The 19,796-nt window shown below is 50.7% G+C and overlaps 1 protein-coding gene across 1 annotated transcript in view; it reads right to left on the bottom strand.

Annotated features, from left to right (window-relative positions):
* Nucleotides 1-5,565: 5,565 nt before the first annotated feature.
* NPHP1 (nephrocystin 1) overlaps nt 5,566-19,796 on the bottom strand; it is a 93,251-nt gene continuing 79,020 nt past the window's right edge. Inside the window, exons 21-22 of the mRNA XM_057309099.1 lie at nt 7,843-8,010; nt 5,566-5,687 (exon numbers count right to left, since the gene is read on the bottom strand). Coding sequence (XP_057165082.1) covers nt 5,608-5,687; nt 7,843-8,010 — 248 coding nt within the window. The 3' untranslated portion in view covers nt 5,566-5,607. The remainder of the gene's footprint in view (nt 5,688-7,842; nt 8,011-19,796) is intronic.

Here is a 19,796-nt window from a genome sequence, read left to right as displayed (position 1 = left end):
AGAGGCAAGAGTGGGCACCCATGTAAGGAAACAAGGGCATGAGGAAGGAGGCAGCCCACAGAGCTGCTGCCCCCGGCTGCCCGCATTCTCCACACCGAGAATACAGAGGACTCTACCCCGTCACACTCAAGGCCACAGCTGCCCCTACTGGCCCCCAGTCCTCGTGCCTCCCAAGTTTGGCTCAGACAGTTTTGGAGGCCAGGTTTGAGCAACTGCCTCAGAAAGGCTCCCCGACACAGGGTCCTTAATACATTTTCATTAGCCCTACTGTGTGCTGGACGCAGAACCCCCAGGGCAGCCAAGCCAGGCATCTCCAGACACGGCGCCGCCTGGCACAGGCCCCCACAGGCTGCCAGAGCTGGCCTGGCCCTGGTGGCGGTGACTGGGCTCTTCCTCACTATGGATGAGGTTCTAGGACAGAAGGAGCTGAACTGCCCCATGGGAGTAGGGAAGTGCAGGACCAACCAGAGAACAGCCTTTCCTGCTCAGGATGTCAGACTGTGGGTTGGAGGTGAAGACGGGGAGGGCTCAGGAGCCAGCTCTGCCTTCAGTCCCTGCAGACTGGCTATGGCCTTGGCGAGTCCTCATCCTGGTCAATCACGGGGGCAGAACTGAGCCTGGTGGGGGCGGGCCAGGGAGGGCAGGGAAGGGCGATGATGGTAAAATATCCAAGTGCCAAACCCCTGCCCTTGAAGATCTCGTCGTCTAGTCAGGGAGACCCCGTAGGCCATGGGGCAACTCGGTGGGACAGCAGCACACATCCCTGGTGCAGAGGCAACCCAAGGAGGCAGTGATTAACCGCAGGGGACAAGAAAGATCTCCTGCGAGATCAACAAGGGTTTTTCATGTAGACAAGAGGGACAGGGCCTTCGTGTTCCCAGGAGGAGGGAACAGAATGTCCAGCACACGCACGGAGGCAACAGCAGGACTGAGTTGGCCACAGCCATTGTCCCGACATGGGGTCACCAGGCGGGGCCAGGGCAGGGGAGCAGCTGGACATGGGGTAAGGGTCACACCTGCATTTAGGGCCTGGGCAGCCACTTCCCAAGGGACTTGGACTTTATTTTGACAACAGTGAAAGATTTGGGGGCAGGTAGGGACAGAATTTGATCCATGGCTGGAGGACTGGCCAAATGTTCCTGAGGACGGTGCCTGGCTCTGGGGACTCAGGTCCTGCAATACCCAGTGATGAGGGACTGCAAGGTCCCTGAGCCTGGGGAGAGCCCTACACAGACAGGAGAGCTGGCCCCCAGGGTTGGAAGGTGCTGGCAGGCTGGGCAGTATGGCCACTGTGGGTGAACTTGGGGGAGTCAGGGCTCAGGGCCTGGTCCACTGTGGGTCATGGCTGGGGCGCCTTGCAGTGCGGCAAGAGAGAAGGACAGCGTTCTGTCAAGAAGAGTGGGAACGGCGCAGAGGGCCGGGCAAGGGGTCCACTGTGTCTATGGGGGCCTCCTCACTTCCCAGGCCCAGCTAGTGCACCCCTAGCTTTGCCTGAGCTGGGAGTTCGTTTCTGGAACTTGTACTCAAACCGTCCTTACTAAAGTGGAAATGACACGAGCCCAAGTCCTGGAGACAAACTCGGCCTCCCTCGAAGCTGCCCCAGGAGCAAGGCTGATGGGCTGGGCCCTCAAACCCTCCCCCAGGTGTTTTTGGTAAAACTGCTCTCAGGATGTGTGGGAAGGTGGCCATTCCAGCTGCTAATGTCACGAAAGTGACCAAGTTAACACTTCTTACTGTACAAACAACTTTTATTTGGATATGGCTACTTGGTAAATATTGAACAGTAATCATCCCAGGCAATAAAATGAGGGATAAATGTTGGCTTTTCAAGGTATCATGGTGATTGGAAAGTGAGTGGTCAACCAGATTTTTCTCTTTGGTGGCTCCCTGTACCCACCCCCTGCCCACCAGGAGCAGCAAAAAAATAGGTACAAAACTGTAAGCCCTAGAATCGGTTAAGACTAGACCCTTCCATGTAATAATTTATTTCATTTCAAAACCAGAGCAGACAAGTGCAGCTGTGGGGCTGTACCCTACTTGCCTGGGTCAGACGGAAGACGGGGGCTGGAAGCCCTGCACAGATGAAGACAGGCCGGAGAGCTCAGCTTCCTTTGAGAAACATTTACTTTGAAATCAAGCACCTCGATTGTATGTTTCTGTGTGCATAACGCCAGCCTTTCTTTGAGAATGGCCCCAGATCGCGGATGCCTTTGCATGTCAGGGTGTGTGAGCCCTTCCCTGCATGGGGCTCCACCCAGCTGGCACCACGCAGGGGGATGCAGGGGGCGTGGGTGCATGTGGCAGGGTACAGACCTTGGGGCGGGGGGTCCTTCCAGCCCTGCCTGAGATGTCCCACGTGTGGGACAGAAGCCCATGGAAGAATCCTTGTCTGGAACAGCCTGCCTCTTTCCTTGACAGTCTTCTCTGAGGTAAAAGGTGGCTTCGGAGGCCGGTTTCTGACAGGCCTGACTTGTGGAGAAGCAGGCCGCACCTTCCCCCCCACCCCCCACCCCCACCCCCACCCAGGTCTGACTGCATAACAATTTTGTAGAGTCAGTCACTTATTTTCCCCACAAATCTACCCTCAAAGTTGCTTTTATGAAGATTTTCCTTGGATCCTAAAGCTGGGGAGGAAAGGGGTGTGGAGTGGGGGGGGGCAGTGTGGCTCGTCCCTGTCAGCTCCCCGGGGGGGCAGGGAGAGCAGATTTGGACCACGGCTCCGAAGCAAAGGCAGAACGTGCATCCGGAACAAGGTCTGTGGGTCTTCTTCAGATCTGAAGGCATGGACAGCACCATTTTGATTTTGACAAAACAAGACTGAGTGTTCCCTTAAACCTGCTTAGGAAACCTCACTGCTGAGGCAGAACCCCCCAGACGGGTGTGACAATGGCAGAGCCGGGATTCTCACTGGTGAGGGCTTCAGACGTCAGTTTTCCAAAAGAGTGAGGTTCCCTGTCAGAAGGACAGTTACTTTCCCCGGCAAAAACCAAACCAAACCAACCAACAAGGAAACAATCCCCCCTCCACTTTTTCATATTCGCCATAATGAATTAAAACGTCCAAACAGAGGTGCCAGAAGCAACGTGCTCACTCAGTCTGAGCAGCCGGTCTGTCCAGCCCCTCGGTGTGCCCGCTGATCCTGCGTGTCGTCCACACAGCGAGTGCTGAGAGCCACTTGCGGGAGCCGCCCCCAGCTGCTGCGGGGCGCTGCTCCCCGCCGGCGCCCCTCAGTGGTAGTAGATGCTAAAAGCGTGCAGGATGTAGAGCAGGGCGGTGATGAAGGCGAAGACCTGGAGGGAGACAGGAGGCTCCCGCGTTAGCGGTGGCCAGGTGGTCCCAACCCCGCTCCCCCTGCCTGCCCCCTGCCCTGCAGGCGGCCACCATGGGTCCGCAGCGCCACCTGCCTTGATACTCGCCGTGCAGGCACCCTCCTGGGTCCCCGCTCCGACTCTCCTGGGCACACGCGTCCTCCTGAACCCGGCAGAGAGCAGGCTCGCTCCATCCCTGTCCTGGGTCCTGTCTCCCTTGCTGTCCCCTTGTCCCAGCCAGTCTGGACTCCGACGATGCCCACACGTCCCCCTGGTAGCCCAGGCCTCTGCTCCGAGCGCCTGCTCGTCGGCTCCTCGTGAACGCTCTAGAGGCCCCTCCGCTCTCAGTGGTCCAGACTGGACTACTGAGCTTTCCTCTCCGGCCTCACCAGCTCGGGGGGCTCGGGACCCTCATCTCACCTCGCTGCCCGACAGAAACCAGCCTGACGCCTCCCTTCCCCCACGGCCACGTCCAAAGCCATCCCCAAACTCATCTGCGTGTACTGCTTCATCCTCTCCGTACGCTCACTTCTCCCTGGTCTCGGCCGCCGTCGTCCTTCATCAAGACTTCTCGTGGCCTCGACCTGCCTGCTTAGACTCACTCTCTCCCTCTAATCTGTCCCAAGAGGAAGCTGTGATCGCGCTGCTCCTGTCACGTTTGAAACTGTGTGAGGAGTCTCTGCTCCCCAGGATAGAGGCCATTGCCTTTAACAGGCCTTCAAGGCCTGGATGACGCTTCCAGCCTCACTTTGCCCCACTATCCACCCACACTGTGTTCTCATTCATTCATTCATTCATTCAACAAATATCTTTCAAGCACCTGCTATACTTCAAAAATGACAGTAGCCATAACAGCGAACAGATCATTCAAAAATTCCTATCCTCACGGAGCTTATGTTCAAGCGGCAGAAGCAGAAAGCAAGCAAGATAAACCAGTAGTGTCACTGGTTCAATGGGGAGAAGTGCCCAGGCGAAAATGAGCCAGAGGGAACACAAGGCCTACTGGGAGGGGGCAGGGCAAGGCCTCCCCAGAAGGTGGTCTGTGAGAAGGCAGCAGAAGGCGGTGAGGGGTTTGCCTCCTGGAGCAAGGGGGTCCCCGCCAGGGAGAAGCGGGAGCAGGTGTCGTGTGTGCAGGTGTGGCTGGAGGAGGCCCGTGCGGCTGGAGCCCCTGATCGAGGGTGAGCAGCAGGAGAGAGGCCAGAGGGTGCCGGGCCAGACCACGGAAGGGCGGCATGTGGGTCTTGCTGGAGTCGGGAGTTTAGGGGAGTTAGGATAGTTTGAGGAGGAGGGAAAAGAGGCACACAGGCTGGAAAGGCAGCTGGAATCCCTGTGGCCGCTCTAGTGCCTGCCTGGCACCTCATTCTTACAGGGGAGAACGGCACCCCACGCCGCACTGCTTCCTCCTGCCACCTGATCCTTGCAGGAGCCCCCACTCTGACACAGGCCATGACCTCTCCGGTCCCCACGACTGGTCGCTGTTGGGCTTACACCCAGTGTGTGCATTAGATCCTTTCTGAAAAGTTTGCAAGGGAAGAATGGGAAGGTTAGGCCACTACAGAGAAGGAAGCTGCTGGCTGTGAGCGAGTTGCCACGTGAGGGCGCCATTCCACCATGGGACAAGAGAGGCTGCCGGAGACTAGGAAGTCTCTGGTCCTAGTGGACCTAAGGTCTCCGGGGTCCTGCTCTCCCTATGACTGGCTGGACCATCTGGCTCTGGATTCCAACAGCTAACAGTTAGCCCTGTGCACTTCTGTCACTTAAATGAAAGGACACTGGCACAGTTCGGCCATGCTGAGGAATTTGGGTGGCAGGGTACAGACCTTGGGGTATGGCCCCAAGCAGTGGGGGCCATAGAAGAATTTTCAATAGGAAAGAGAGAGACGCACTCCAATTTGTGTTTTAGAGAAAGAGGTTCTGAGGGCGGTATAGTGGGTGCAAAAGTGAGCAAGGCTGAAGTGGGAAAAGCAGAAAATGAGAGATGACACCTGAACCTGGGATTGGCACCCTTCGAGCTTGCATACGGATGTTTACACATGCATGTGCGCACCCACAGACACACGTAGACAGACAGACACAGACAGACACGCAGACACACACAGATACACACACAGACACACACATAGACACATAGACACACAGACAGACACAGACACATGCACACACAAGGCCCCATCAGCCTGAGGCTCAGGGTCGTCTGTCGGCAGGAGTCCCCGCGAGGCGCCCCCCCCAGCGGCCCCGCGGGCTGCCCAGACTCACCGAGGCAGCGGTGTTGATGAAGTAGTTCTTCAGGTCCTCGGTCTCAGAAACGATGGTGGCGTGAGCCTGCAGGACCGCGGCGCTCATGTACAGGATGCCGGTGGTGCCGTGGTACAGGCTGTCCTGGGAAGGCAGAGGGAGGCCACGGCCGGTGTCACGGGGCACTTAGCAGGTGAGCACCTTCCTCTCGGACTGTACAGCTGGGAGGAGTGGGCCAAAGAGACCGGCCAGCTCCCCCGGCTCCTGCGTTTTTCCTCCACAGTGTTTCTGATGAGCCGTCGATGCCGTGAACACCAGTGGGTTAACATGCGCCAACGGCGATATCGGTACGAGCCAGCATTTGGCCGAGTGCTCGTTCGTGCGAAGCCTTTCCTCATGCACCTCATGTAACCTTGTCAACTATGAGCTCGGCACTACTTACCATTAGTGCCATTTTGAGGAAATAGAAGCTCAAGGTTAAGGTCAATGAATCAATAGCCGAGTCAGGATCTGAACCCGAGCCTGTGCTCTTAACCATGAGCGTCATGAAGACCTGCTGTGTGCTGGCCACTGTCCTAACAGTACGTGTATGCTGCCTCATTTCCCTTCCACAGCTAGTGTCATCAGGCTGCCGCCAGAGGCACCCCCGAGGTGCAGGTGATGGGACTGGGGCTGAGCTAACATGGGGCAAGGTTGGCTAATCCTACTCCAGATTCCAATGCTGAGCCTCTGTGCTACACGCTCAGCAGTGTGCTCTCTTCAATTTGAGGATGTCAGGCAGCCTTATCCATTCTGGAAGGAATGTCAGCACAGGCAAACTGGCGCTTTGCAACCCCTAAGGAGATATTCAGTTCAGGGAAAACTCATTAAGAGATGAAAAAAAAGCATTAGGGAAAAAGTTAATGGGCGTAAGCCTGTCACACTGGAAGAGGGGTCACCAGTCACCATGTGTGATGTGACCAGAAACCACTTAATGAAATGTTATTGCCAGAAAGGTCCACCCATCTTCAATTCAGGGACTTGGAGGAGCAAGTCATATCACACTGGGAAGAAACAAACAAACCCAAAACATCAGATGTGCTACGGGAGAGCTGACCCGCCTCCTTCAACCAGTCACTGGCAGGTAGAGCCATTCCAGGTCAAAGGTACCCAAGAACCATAACTACCAAGGGCAACAGAAGGCCCCTGTGAGATCTGATCAAACAGGCCAACAGTAAAAAGACATTTTAGGTGTAACCGGGTAAATGTGAATATGGCCTGGGTCTTAGATGATAACCGTGGAATTATTGTTAATAACTTTATGGAAGCGTGATGATGTAAGCGTGCATATTTTTTTGGCGGCGTACTGAAGATGTAGAATGGAATGACATGATGTTTTGGGTTTGCTTTAAAATTTTTGGGGAAGAAAAGGCTAGGTGCAGCAAGTGTGGTTAATAGTGCAGGAATGGGGGCGCCTGGGTGGCTCAGGGGCGCCTGGGTGGCACAGCGGTTAAGCGTCTGCCTTCGGCTCAGGGCGTGATCCTGGCGTTGTGGGATCGAGCTTCACATCAGGCTCCTCCGCTGGGAGCCTGCTTCTTCCTCTCCCACTCCCCCTGCTTGTGTTCCCTCTCTCGCTGGCTGTCTCTATCTCTGTCAAATAAATAAATAAAATCTTAAAAAAAAAATAGTGCAGGAATGTTAATAGTGCAGGAACCCGGGTTGTGGTTACTTGAGGGTCCATAACATGATGTTCCCTACTTTTGTATATGTTCTAAATTGTTCAATACAGAAATATTTAAAGTGGTTATCAAGATGGTGTGACATGAAAACAATTTAATGACATAATGTTAATGAAAGAATTGACATCCAAAATTATTGGTTCAGCATGTTTATATATACACTTTACATAAAAATTTGCAAGGAATAGAGGAATCACCATGGGACTGGGGTGATTTTTCCCCCCTACTATCATGTCCTTCAATGCTACGCCAACGATTTAACCACAAATGAAATTTAAAGGGAAACGAGTCAGAATGTGCTTGATAGAGAATATGTATGTTCCTAACAAGGAAGACAATGGAGGGGAATACGATGAAACATTTACCACGGCAGAGGAGTGCTCTCATTCCGGCTTACTAGTAAACACATTAAGATGAAAAGTCTTGGTTCCATTGTGGCCCAGACCTGACAAGGCCTCTGGTCCCTGGTCTCTGGTCCCCCCGCCCCCACGGCCCCACCCAGAAGGCCCTTTGTCCTCACAATACCCAGGACGGACATCAGGAGGAACCCAAGGGCCTGGGTCACTCCCTCTGGTTCTTACCAGGACTCGCCAGGACTCGTATCTTTTGTAAAATCCAAACAGGTAAGACAACAGGAACATCAGGGAGATGAGAAAGGAGGTGAGGGAGACATACATCACCCATCCTTGCAGCAACGGATTTGCTACGTGGGTGGCAGCGACCAGGATCCAGACCCAGCACCCAAATATCTGTAAGAAGAAACCATAAAAGAAGAGCCTTCATCTGCTCGTGTAGGGCATACTTCCCTTTGCAGGGCATCTCTCTTCTCTTCTGTCTGGTTGAAAGCTCTTGGGGTGAAGTTAGGTGGGAATCAAGAGGGAAATGGGGAAGGAAGGCTGGCCCCGGGGGAAGAGGAGATTTTTTTTTTTTTAGAAAATTCAAGTGGTTAACATAGAGGTCGACAATGGAAGGATTTGGGTAATTTGGCCCGTGGATTGTGTCTTCTTGGCCCAAATGATGTCGGCATAATCAGTTTTTAAAAGCATTTCTGAATAAGTTGTCAACATTTAAAACAGGATATTTCACATGAAAAATTCAGATTTCAGACATTTCTTGAGAAATCCATAGTTCTAGCCACAGTGAACACATTCCCAAGCCAGAGTAGGCTGAAATGAGTTGTGACTTTCTTTAAAAAGGACCTGGCGTCCTCAGTGGACCACCTCCCTTATACCCCCAACCCCACGCCATGGTGTGGCATGTTTTCTGTTGCTCACTTTCACTGCAGAATACTATTTCCTTTTCCTGGCTCCCTTTACCTACTCACAGTGCCTGCCTGGCCCTGAGGTCATTTGGTTTGGGCCCCTGGGTTATAGGATCTGACACCCTGTGATCAGATACCGGTTGGGTGATACCATTCCAGTTTAATCACCTCTCAGCACTATCCAGCCTTTTATTATCCCCTTGGTGGAGAAACCAAACCTTCTCCCTGTTCTCTCTGGGCTCTGTGTTTGTTTGCTTTTGTGCTGGGTTTAGACCCATGTTGGTCAGCCAAGGGAAAGAACTAAATGTCCACCATATAGCATATTCAGTTAGAGGCCTGAGGGAGAGGGTCAACATGAGCACCAAGTGGTTTTGTGTTTTGTTGGTTTGTCTCAGACTTTCTAGGCTCCTCTCCTTCCTGGGTTCTCCTTAGGATGTCCTTGTGAGCCTCCTTGGTTCTCCCTCTCCTCACTCCTGTTAAAATCTGTGCTTCTAAGCACCATATAGGCTGGCAATCCTGGGCCTTCAGTCCCACACATCCACTGGCCCACTTGGATGGCTCTATTCGGATGTTCCACTGCAGGGGCCAACCTTGTGCTGGCAGGACCCTGAGAGTGAATGCCTTATTGAATTTTGCACCCTGAGCACCCCACCCCAGTCCTGGCTTTGCCCCTCAAATCCAACAGATACAAAATCTGATCTCATTGCCACTCCCCAGTTCCCTCAGAACCTATTCTCCTCAGCACCTTCTCAGAATTCTGAGGGAGAGAGTGATGGGATTGGGAATGGGTGTAGTGAGACCTCCAAAAATAGTGGTAATGTTCTATTTCTTACACTGCATGTGGGTAATTCTTTCTTTTATAAAGCAATAAAATAATTTTGAAAAAAAAATGTGTTGGACTATGAGACCACTGGAGATTTGGAGTGATGGGGACAGGGAGCCATTCTTGGTGTGGAGGAATCACACTACCAGATTTTAAAACTTTCAGTAAAGCTACAGTAATCAAAAGAGTTGTCAGTGCAGGTGGCTCACATTTCTGCCCATCTCAGGAGATGGCTCATCCCCTTCCCTAGTTCTGTTGCTTCCACACAAATTTTAGAAGGAGATTGTCAATACCTGCAGCATCTATCTGTTGGGATTTTGTGTTTAATCTATAGATCAATTTGGGGGAGAATTGACATCTTTACTATGATGAGTTTTCCACTCCATGAACATGGTATGCTTCTCCAATAATTGAGATGTTCTTTGACTTCTTTTATCAATATTTTGTTCTTTTTTAGCATACAGATACTATACACACTTCCTATATTTATGCCTAAGTATTTTATTTTGGAGAGCTATTGTAAATAGTATTGTTTGTTTATAAATTTCATTTCCTAATTGTTCAAAACCAGTAGATAGAAACATGATCAATTGTTTTGTGTGTTAACATTGTATCTTGCAACTTGCTAAACTCACATTAGTTCAAGAAGGAGTTTTTTGGTTGTTCTTTGGTATATTCCTTGGGATTTTCTCTGTATCTCATTAGGTTTTAATTCTGTATGATTACAGATAAGATTGAGTTTACTTTCATGTCTTTCATCTTCTGTAAAATTTTAAATTATTTTTTATTGGTTACAAATTTTTTGTGGGTTTGCCTTTTTCTTATTGATTCAGAGTAATTCTTTCTAATAGTGTGGATCTCATTGACTGTTACAATTATTGCACATATATTCCTCCAGGATGTGCCTCACACATTTTACGATGCCTTTTGATGAAGTGAGTTCTTAATTTTAATGCAATTGAATATGTTCATCTTTTCCTTTACAGACTGTGTTTCTTTGATGGAGTTTAAGCAATCTTTCCCTACCTTGAGTCATGAAGATATGCTTGCATCTCAGATACTCCTTCTGGGATCACTTTCTTTCTTTCTGCAGTACAGTCATCAGTAGTTTCTTTAGCAAAGGTCAGTTGGTAGTATTCAGTTTGTCAGAAAACATTATGCTTCCCCCGACAAATGTTTCCTCTCGGTACTTCTAGGATATTTTCCCACAATGTTCTACAACTTTCTATGTTATTCCATTATATTCCAGCTGCCATTGTTGCTGCTCTTCTGGAGGAATCTGCCTTTGGTATCTGGCTGCTTTGGGAGTCTTCTGTCTTTGGTGTTCTGCAGTTTGTGCAAGTTATACAATGTGTTGAAGTGTGGGTGTCTTTGTATTAATTTTGCTTGGTATTAATTTCATATTCAATATCTGGTTAATTCCATTTTCTCAGTCTTGTTGCTTGCTTCTGCAGTTTTGAGTGACTGTGGAAGTAGCTCATTTCTGAATGATACCATTAGAGAACTTTCAGGCTAAACAAGTCCACGTAACTTCTGTCCTGCTCAGCTGAAAGATATGCAACTTTCAGTTCTGATTTTCATAACATTTCCCTGGCTCTATGGGACTAGCAGTTCTCATCTTACAAATAAGCAATATATAGACATCGATATGTCAACCATCCCTTGTGAGACTTCCACTGCTGTTGTTCTGGAGAGGAAAAGCACTTTTGAATTTATAGAGACTTCATAGGCTCTTAAGAAGAGAAAAGGAACAGGAGGTGAGGAGCCAAAGTAGACTAGGAGGGTGACCACAAAGCTCTTGCTGTGCTGGATCCCACCTCTGGAAACTTGGCCTTCACTTAAAGCACCAGCTCTGGGAGCACATTTCCCCAGATCTTATTTATTTTTTTTAGAGAGAAAGAGAGAACACGAGCAGCGGTCAGGGGGAGAGGGAGAGGGAGAGGGAGAGGGAGAGGGAGAGGGAGAGGGAGAGGGAGAGGGAGAGGGAGAGGGAGAGGGAGAGAGAGAATCTTAAGCAGGCTCCACACTGGGTGTGGAGCCTGACCCGGACTCAATCTCATCATGACCCTGAGATCATGAGTTGAGCTGAAATCAAGAGTAGATGCTTAACCACCCAGGCGCCCCCACATTTCCCCAGATCTTAATAAACAGCATCCACATGAATTTCGGAAATCTCAGGTTGGGCCTCGGACTGCCTGTGAAGGGAGTTTGCTAGCTTGTCCTGAAGAGCGGTTGTTGAGGGACAGAAGCCACTATTCCCCCTGACCTGGGCTCTTGAATGCTGATCTCAGTGACAGGGGCTGCTGGTGCTTTGGGGCACCTGCCAAGCATCCTCCCCACCGACGCTTGGGACAGGCATAAAAATGCTGGCACACTGTCAACCCTCAAACAATGCGAGCTCTTCGTGGGAATGGTATTTGGGATTTAGTGACTGCACCACAACTTGTAAAATTTTAGACTCACATTAGACCTCCGAGGGCAGAGAATGCTCTGTGCCGTTCACTGCTTTATGCCTGGTGCCTAGCACAGGGCCTAAAACTAAGTGGGTGGGGATGGAATCAAAGAACATTCTTTAAAATGAATCAGTGATGACCCTACCACCACCTCACATTCACCAGGTGCTTTACAGTTTATAAAATGCATTCGCTCAGACGGCCTCATTTAGTCTCTACGGCAATTCTAACTCCCTTGGGCTTTCTGAGAGCAGACAGCTGCCACTTGATTCCTGCTCCTGATTATTGCCAGTTCACCTCTGCTAGACCTGGGGAGTGTGCCAGGGTGCCTCAGGGCCACTGTGCCTGTCAGCGCCTGCAAAGGGGTCCACCCCTGCCCCGCTCCTACCATCAGAGGCTGCCCTGGGCAGACACTGCCTAATGCATACTATTGACATGTCGGCGCTAAATTCTCACCACACTGTGTAGGCGATGCCCTACCGGAGGGTCCTGAGCCTGAGGTCTTGCAGGATGTGGGGTAGGACAGCTCTGGATCTCTTCTCACAACAGAGTTCGCCCCTGAGGGCAGGGGCCTCTGAGCATTTGGGTATCTACTCAAATTGCATGAGAATCTTCTGAAATGGCTTTAGTGTTGCATAATCAACATGACACAGAGGAATGTTATTTTTTATTTCCACGCCCTCTACCTTCTGGACAGAAGGAGAGACCAGGGCCAAGGACAAACTCCAGGTAAATTTAAACCCAGTATTAGTTATCTCATTTCTGCCCCAAGCAGGCTAGGTTGGATCCTTTATAGGTGAGGCAGCTTCAAGTAGTTGGCTTTACTTTTTTTTTTTTTTTTTAACTTATATTTAGCTTTCCGAATTCTCTTGGCAGGCTAAACTGCTCTCTTATTTTAATCTTCAGTTTGTATTTCCCAAGAGCAGGAGATATTTTTAGATGGGGCTGGCCCTCAAACTGGAAGAATATTTGATTATAGTAAGATATTGGGATCGAGCGTATTCCAAGTACAGCTTTGTTCAGAATCCGTCTCTTACGAGCAGAGTAGTCGTCTATACATTCTCCAAAGGCTGCCCCGAAATTTGAAGAGATCTCTTAAGGCAGGATGGAGCTTCACATTAAGTTCTGCTGCTGATTCCTCCCGGAGCACGGGGAATAGCTCCCTCAGGTGTGGACAGCTGGTCGAAGCACTAGAACACAGGAGCGGAGCAGCTGCCCCCAGCCTGCACTCTGGGTGAAATGCTGATTCCAGGGCTGGGGCAGGGAAGTTGGGCCCGAGCATCTTCGCATGCCAGACAGTGAGAAAACGTTCAAAGGCCCCTGGGGTTAGGTCAGGAGGATTCAGGAGGCTCTTGCTGACCAAAAATGGGACAATTTGAGCTTCAAATAAGGGTAATAGCTGTGGATCAAAATATATCAACTAAGTTGAAATCCATAAGTTGAAAATGATACTTTAAGAAAAGCCCTGTTTGGGTCACTTTGGGGGGGGGAATGCTTATTATTCTGGAAGGCAGCTGTGCTCATCATTACACCACCAAGGCTTATTACTTTGAAAACTGCTTAACAAGGAAAAAAATCAACAAAAAATATGGGGTAAGGGTAAGGAGATTCTAAGATACACGGATACCTGAGGCTTCCGCTCAGAGCTATGCTCGGAGTCCTGTTACTCCTGGGCTCTTGGAGAAACCCCAAGGTCTGGATCCTGCCCCAGAGATTCTGCCTGAGCCGGTGAGAGAGGCTGCGTTGTTAAAAGTTGCCCAAAGGGTGCAGTTTGAGAACCCCTGGAGCCTGTCTCTTTGTTTCCCATCCCTCCCACCCGTTGATGAGGCCCTGGCGCGCAGCACCATTCCTCCCTCCGGGTTCCAACTCCAGCTCTGCCTGCTGGGCAGGTTACCTGACTCATCGGTACCTCCACATTCCTGTCCATCAAACAGAGGTGGGGACTGCCTCTTTCATCTGGTTCTTGTGAGAACTAGCTAAGTCTTCCCGGCACACAGCAGGTCTGCGGTAACCACGGGGGGCCGTGTTAGCCACAACCACTGGGCACGTCACAGAAGACGGGAGAGAATGTTCCCCGAGAAAGACCCACTGGAGGGAATGTCCAAGGCCAGTCTTCCTGAGGGAGGTTCACTTCTGGGAGAGCTGGGAGACCAATCAGCTGGGTGAGTGAGAGAACCTTGAGGGGGCACAGATCCTTCGGAGGAGTCGATGAACGTTTTGGTCATGTAGAAAGATGTACATCTGCATCTGTCTACAAATCTGGGGACTCACAGACCCTCGAAGCCCACCTACAGCTCCCAGGTTGAAATCCACCGCCATCTCCAGGTTAAGTAACAGCACCATCAACTGCTGTATTATTTTGACAATATCAGTCCAAACATTAAATACACGTATTGTTTGATCCAATAATTTCACTTTTTGGAATCTGTCCTATAAATAACGCACAGGAACAAAATGATGAATGTACAAGGTTGCTCACTGGCGCCTTGCTGCTTACGGAAAAGATAAGATACATCCTAAATGTTCATCCAGAGAGGACCAAAGAAATTATGTCTGCACAGTGGAACACTCAGCAGCCTTCAAAGAGAATGAACGAAATCTTTGTATACCAACGGAACACGCTCAAGAACGGTATGAGGCACAGACCAGCGTGCCCGGCGTGCTATGGTTGATGTAGAAAAAGGAGAAAATGATGTGCATGCGTGTGCGTGCATTTGTTCACAGACGCACAGAATATTTCTGGAATGAGACCCAATAAACCAATCATGCCCCAGGCTCCTGGGAGAACGGCTGGACAGGGTTTTGAATGTTTAAACTAATCCGAAAAAACCCAATATTTACATTTACAAAGAAAGAAAGAAGAGGCTGTGCTGGATGATGGAGGCTGGCTTCAAAGGTCAAGACTTTTGAATGGGAGAGACAGGAGAACCACTGGTTATTTTGGGAGGGTGAATCTGTCCACCTGGATAGAGCAGCTGGGAGCTGAGGCCTCAGGTGCACAGGGCAGGGGAACATCATGCCCTGAGAGGTTCTAGAGAAAAGCGCTGCCCTAGGGATGACCCCACGTGAAAGGCGAAGGAGCGTCAAAAGGATGTGCGGTTTCAGATGTGCACAGCCTAGGCTCCCGGCCGAGGCGGGCAGGTGTGGGCTCGGGTGGGGCAGGTCAAGGGCTGGGAGCCAGGGAAGAGCACCACAGCGATACCCCAGTGGCAGGTTTTTCTGCATAGCTGGGCAGTATCTCACCATGGCGGGGCCCCCCACCAGTGCTGCCTTCCTCTTCCTGCCACTTGTCTTCATTTTCAGGAAGTGTTGCCTCCCCTTCCCTTCCCTGGAACTTGGGGGAACGCAGGCTCTACCGCAAAGCCTCAGAAACGTCAAGCTGGGAGAGAAAGGCCCAAATCAAGATGGTGAGGCCCAGGAGGTCAGCAGTGCCAAGCAATGTTCTGGCCGTGCCCGCAGCGGGGACCAGGACTCCCTGAAGACTCCCTTGGGATAAAGTAATCCATCCGGCCTCATATTCAGGAGCCCTTGGCCCAGGAGGTGTAAGTGCAGGGTCTCTTGGCCATTGCATACCCCTCTTTTAGAAAATTGTATAAATTACACAGAACAAAATTTACCTTCTGAGCCATTTTTAAGTGTACAGTTCAGTGGCATTAAGTGCATTCACGGTGTTGTGCGGCCGGCACCGCCATTCGTGTCCGGCATGCTTTTCATCTTGCAAACTGAAAACGCTGTGCCCATTGCACACTAACTCGCCATGTCTCCCCTCCCCTCAGTTCCTGTCCTAGTTATTTATTTACTTACTTACTTCTTTACTTATATATTATTATTTAGTTTTTTTTTAAGTAGGCTTCACCGACTGAGCCCCCCAGGTACCCCCTTGTCCCAATCTCTTGTCTCTATGAATTCCATCACTCTAAGTACATCACATGAGAGGAACTGTATGGGATTTGTCTTTTTTGAGACTGGCTCATTTCATTGAACATAATGTCCTCAAGGTTCATCCATGTTGCGGTCTGGGTCAGACCTTCCTTTCTTTTTGAAGACTGAATAATGTTCTGTTACGTGCATGTGTCACATGTATGTTTTGCTTATCTGTTCATCCACTGACGGACGCTGGGGTTGCTTCCAGTTTTTGGCAATTGTGAATAGTGCTGCTCTGAACATTAAGGTACAGCTTTCTGTTTGATGCACATCCTTTAAAAGGGAAAAATAAGATGAAACCCATCCTGGGACTGTGCTTTGGACCCCATAATTCTGGTGCAAAAGACTCCTTCAAATAGATACACTCCATGTTTGTGCCACTGTGGCTGGAGAGCATGTCCCTTGGGAGTGTGACTTTGTCAACTCAAAATGCCTCAACTCCACAGCAATTTTAATGACTCAAACCAAAACCGCATGGTGGGAGGTAGAGCTGTTGCTATTTTTCAACCCAAAAATTTTGAATTGATTGTAAAAATAATTTTAACAGTAAAGGAATTTTTTGTCATGTCACCTTCCCTCCCAAGCCTAGTGCTTATGCATACATGTTTTCTATAAAGTTATAAATCATGAACATACATTTTGTATTCTACTTTTTGTATTTTGCTACATGGCTTCATAATAAAATTGATTCTTGTTACTCAAGATAGTTCTATAGCTGGCCTGAACACTGAATCCGTGAACACCAAACCATTGCTCCCAGGGTAAACAGGAGTTAGGTTCCTGCAAAACTCTGGCCACAATATTCTCATCAACTGATCAACACATACCTTTATTTTAGGTGCGTTTCTGTTTAAAGACACCTCATGCAATATATACTGTTGATTCACTAACCCTGAACTCTTGGCCCACAGCACCATACACTTATGGAAACTGTGCTGTCTCTAAAAGGCAAATCACAGCCTTCTCGTGCTGAAACACTAGACTGCACTGCAGCACTAACTTAGGGGCTATTTTAAACAGCAAATCACCAACAAAAAGCATAAAAATACGAAAGGCATGGCACCAAACTTTGAAAAGGACTCTTGTTTGCAGTGTGAGAGCTGAATCACCTGTTCAGCCTCGGTGGGAGCTTGCACATCAGATAACCCGAACTGTTTGCTGCTCTGCACGTGAAAGCACTGTGCGTGTTGATTCGCGGGTTGCAAATAAATCTTAGTGAACAGGTAAATTTGCAAAGAGAGAATCGTGAGTAATGAGGATTGACTGTACTTTTTTTTAGAGAGAGCACGAGTGGGGGCGGCGGAGCAGAGGGAGAGAGAATCTCAAGCAGACTCCCCACTGAGCATGGAACCTGACTCAGGGCTTGATCCCAGGACCCCAAGGTCATGACCTGAGCTGAAATCAATAGCCGGACGCTTAACCAACTGAGTCACCCAGGCGCCCCAAGGATTGATTGTACTTTCAAAGCCACAATTACAGTCCATCGAGTCAATAAACATCATTTACCCCATTAGGCCCCTGTGCAAGTACGCTGGCTGCCTCCAGCTTTCCCCGTCATAGATAATGCCCCCATAAATAATGTTGCAGAGATGGTTGTCTCCATTTAAATTGTTTCCTTAAATTCCCCAACTGGGCTTACTGGTAGGCGGTGTGGGCAGGAAGGGGATGTAGCTGGTGACTTTCCGACATTCACTAGGCTCGGTGTATGCCCTGGCTGAGACACTTGTGTGACCGTGTCCAGCCCTTCCAGGGGGAAGCCTTTGGGGGAGCCCTGGGAAGGGGTTCCTTCTGCCTAAGGAGACCCAGATGAGATAGTCCCCGTTCTCGCTCTGGCCATTGCTGTGTCTGGTATGAGGCCTGGAGCTATGAAATGGAAGAGGAGAGAGGCGGAGAGAAAAAGCCTGGGCCCTGGGGACACAGCTATGCTGCGGAAAAATCAATCAGAGGTAGAGCTGGAGGGCTCGACTTCCTAGCACGTGACATCATCCACTTCCCTTCCGTTCAAGCCAGCTGGAGCCCACGACAGCCCTTGTCACAGCACTGCTGAGGACCATCTGGGATACCTGAGACCCGGGACCTCACCCCCTCTGAGAACACCTTGCTGGCTCCTGGTGCCCCTCAGACCAAACTCGGGCCACAGCCCAGCAAGCCCATCCTGCCTTGCCCTCCCCACTCTGGGCCAGTGTACCTGAGCCTCCGTCAGCGCCCCCAGCCCTGGGGCTGCCCAACGTGGGCATTAGATTCGCTCGTGGGTAGTGAATTAGTTCATTACCAACAGCATTAAAAGATTAAGTGGACTTGATTAGCAAAGAGGAGTGCATTGCCCATGGGAAAGGGGAACAGTGTTCTGAATCTGTTGTTTTATTACACACGCACACACACACACACACACACACACACACACGTGTACTGGGTTACCATGCAAATCTCTCTCTTCTGTGGGCCACAGTCAGTGTGTGGAGACCTCTAGCCAAGGGCTCTGCGTGTGCTGGTGTGCGCCCCTGTCCACGTCCTTTCCTGCACGGCACTGTCCCTGGGGGCAAAGACACTCCCAGCGGGAGCCCACAGCATGGCTGCTGCAGCAGGAGCCCGTCAGGGACCTGGGGGCCACACTGGGGCCTGTGCGGGTAGCGGGAGCCTGGGAGAGGAAGGGAGCAGACACACTGCCTACACGACAGGGGAGAGGTCCTGGAGTGTCTGTTATCAGCAGCGACTGGAACTCAGGGTGGAGGAGCCAGGGCCCTCACAGCTGGGTGGTGCTGGCCTCCTCTAGGGCACCTCGGGGAGCCAGGCACTCCTGGGCACCTCTGTGTGGGCAGCTTTGAGACCCCAGCGCCCATGTGGGTGCTGTCGACAACCCACGAGGCGGCTCCCATGCCTCAGTCTGGGGCCTGACAGTCTGTGAAGCTTCTGGACAAGAATCCTTCCCTCCTTCATACAGGGGAGGAAAGCTGTTCTGAGAGGCCAAGTGAGCTACCCAAAGTTACCCTGGGCGTGTGCCAGGCCTGGACTGGACTCCCGTACCCACACACATCTAGCATTGTATGGGAGCTCAATGCTCCAGAATTTCACCTAGAACACTTCCCAACAGTGACTCACTACATCCTGATTCAGACTGAGAATTTTCTCTGTGGGTTTAAGGTTAGCAGGAAATTGCGGCCCAGGCCCCCTGGCCTCCGGTGAGGGCCCATGTCTTATCCGGTCCACTCCAGGAACAATAGTGCTGGCCAGAGCGCCATCCACCACCACTACTGGCAGAACGAGTCGCATAAGGAGCCCTTGGTGCCCACACGTGCTCTCCGGACGGGGCTGGCCGCAGGCCAGGGAAAGTCTGTGCCTACCTTGGGGTGTGTGCTCGGGAGGGGCAGGATGCCACAGCCCAGGAGGGGCTGGTGAGTCAGCTGGGCCTCCTCTGCCTTCCTCCCCTCCCTCCTGGCTTCCTCCCCCAGGACCGCGCCCACCCATTCAGCCCTCCACACCCCCACTGACCCAGCTTTGTATTGACTGAGCAGCACAGATTTATAGAAAGTACGATAATAAAAACATTCTTATCCGTCCAAAGTCTAAAGAGCTTTTCCTTCTTGTCTCTTAAAACAAAACTAAACTAAAACTTCTAAGGGCAAAAGTTTTTCTACCCTTTTTTTTAACTTGTGCACCTTAGACAAGTCAGAAAGTACAGATAAAAGATGAAAAAGCAGATAAATGCATCCCGCTCTCCAGTGCCATGGTGGCCTGGTGGACAGGCTCCGTCCCAACCTGGTCTCTTTCTCTTTGGCTTCCACTATGGTTATCAATCTCATATCCCTTCGCATGTGTCCCAGAAAGTTGCAAGATGAGACCAGGAGTCGGACTCAGGGAGGTCCCCCACCTCCTCCTTCCCTCAGGAACCAACGGCCATGACCAATGGCCATGATCCTGTTCTTCGTCAGGCGCTGAGGACCCAAGGACATCACCATTCATTCACTCTAGTCCTCGCTGACTCCTGCTCAGCTTCCCCTCCCCCACCTGTCTATGAGCAAACCTTTGAGGGCAGGACCCAGACCAGGATCACCTCCTCCAGGAAGCCATTCTTTT

The sequence above is a fragment of the Ursus arctos genome, unplaced genomic scaffold, assembly GCF_023065955.2.
Source record: "Ursus arctos isolate Adak ecotype North America unplaced genomic scaffold, UrsArc2.0 scaffold_8, whole genome shotgun sequence".
In the NCBI taxonomy this organism is placed as follows: Eukaryota; Metazoa; Chordata; class Mammalia; order Carnivora; family Ursidae; genus Ursus; species Ursus arctos.
The sequence above is the reverse complement of the archived record's forward strand: the minus strand, read 5'-3'. Positions and strand labels throughout refer to the sequence as shown.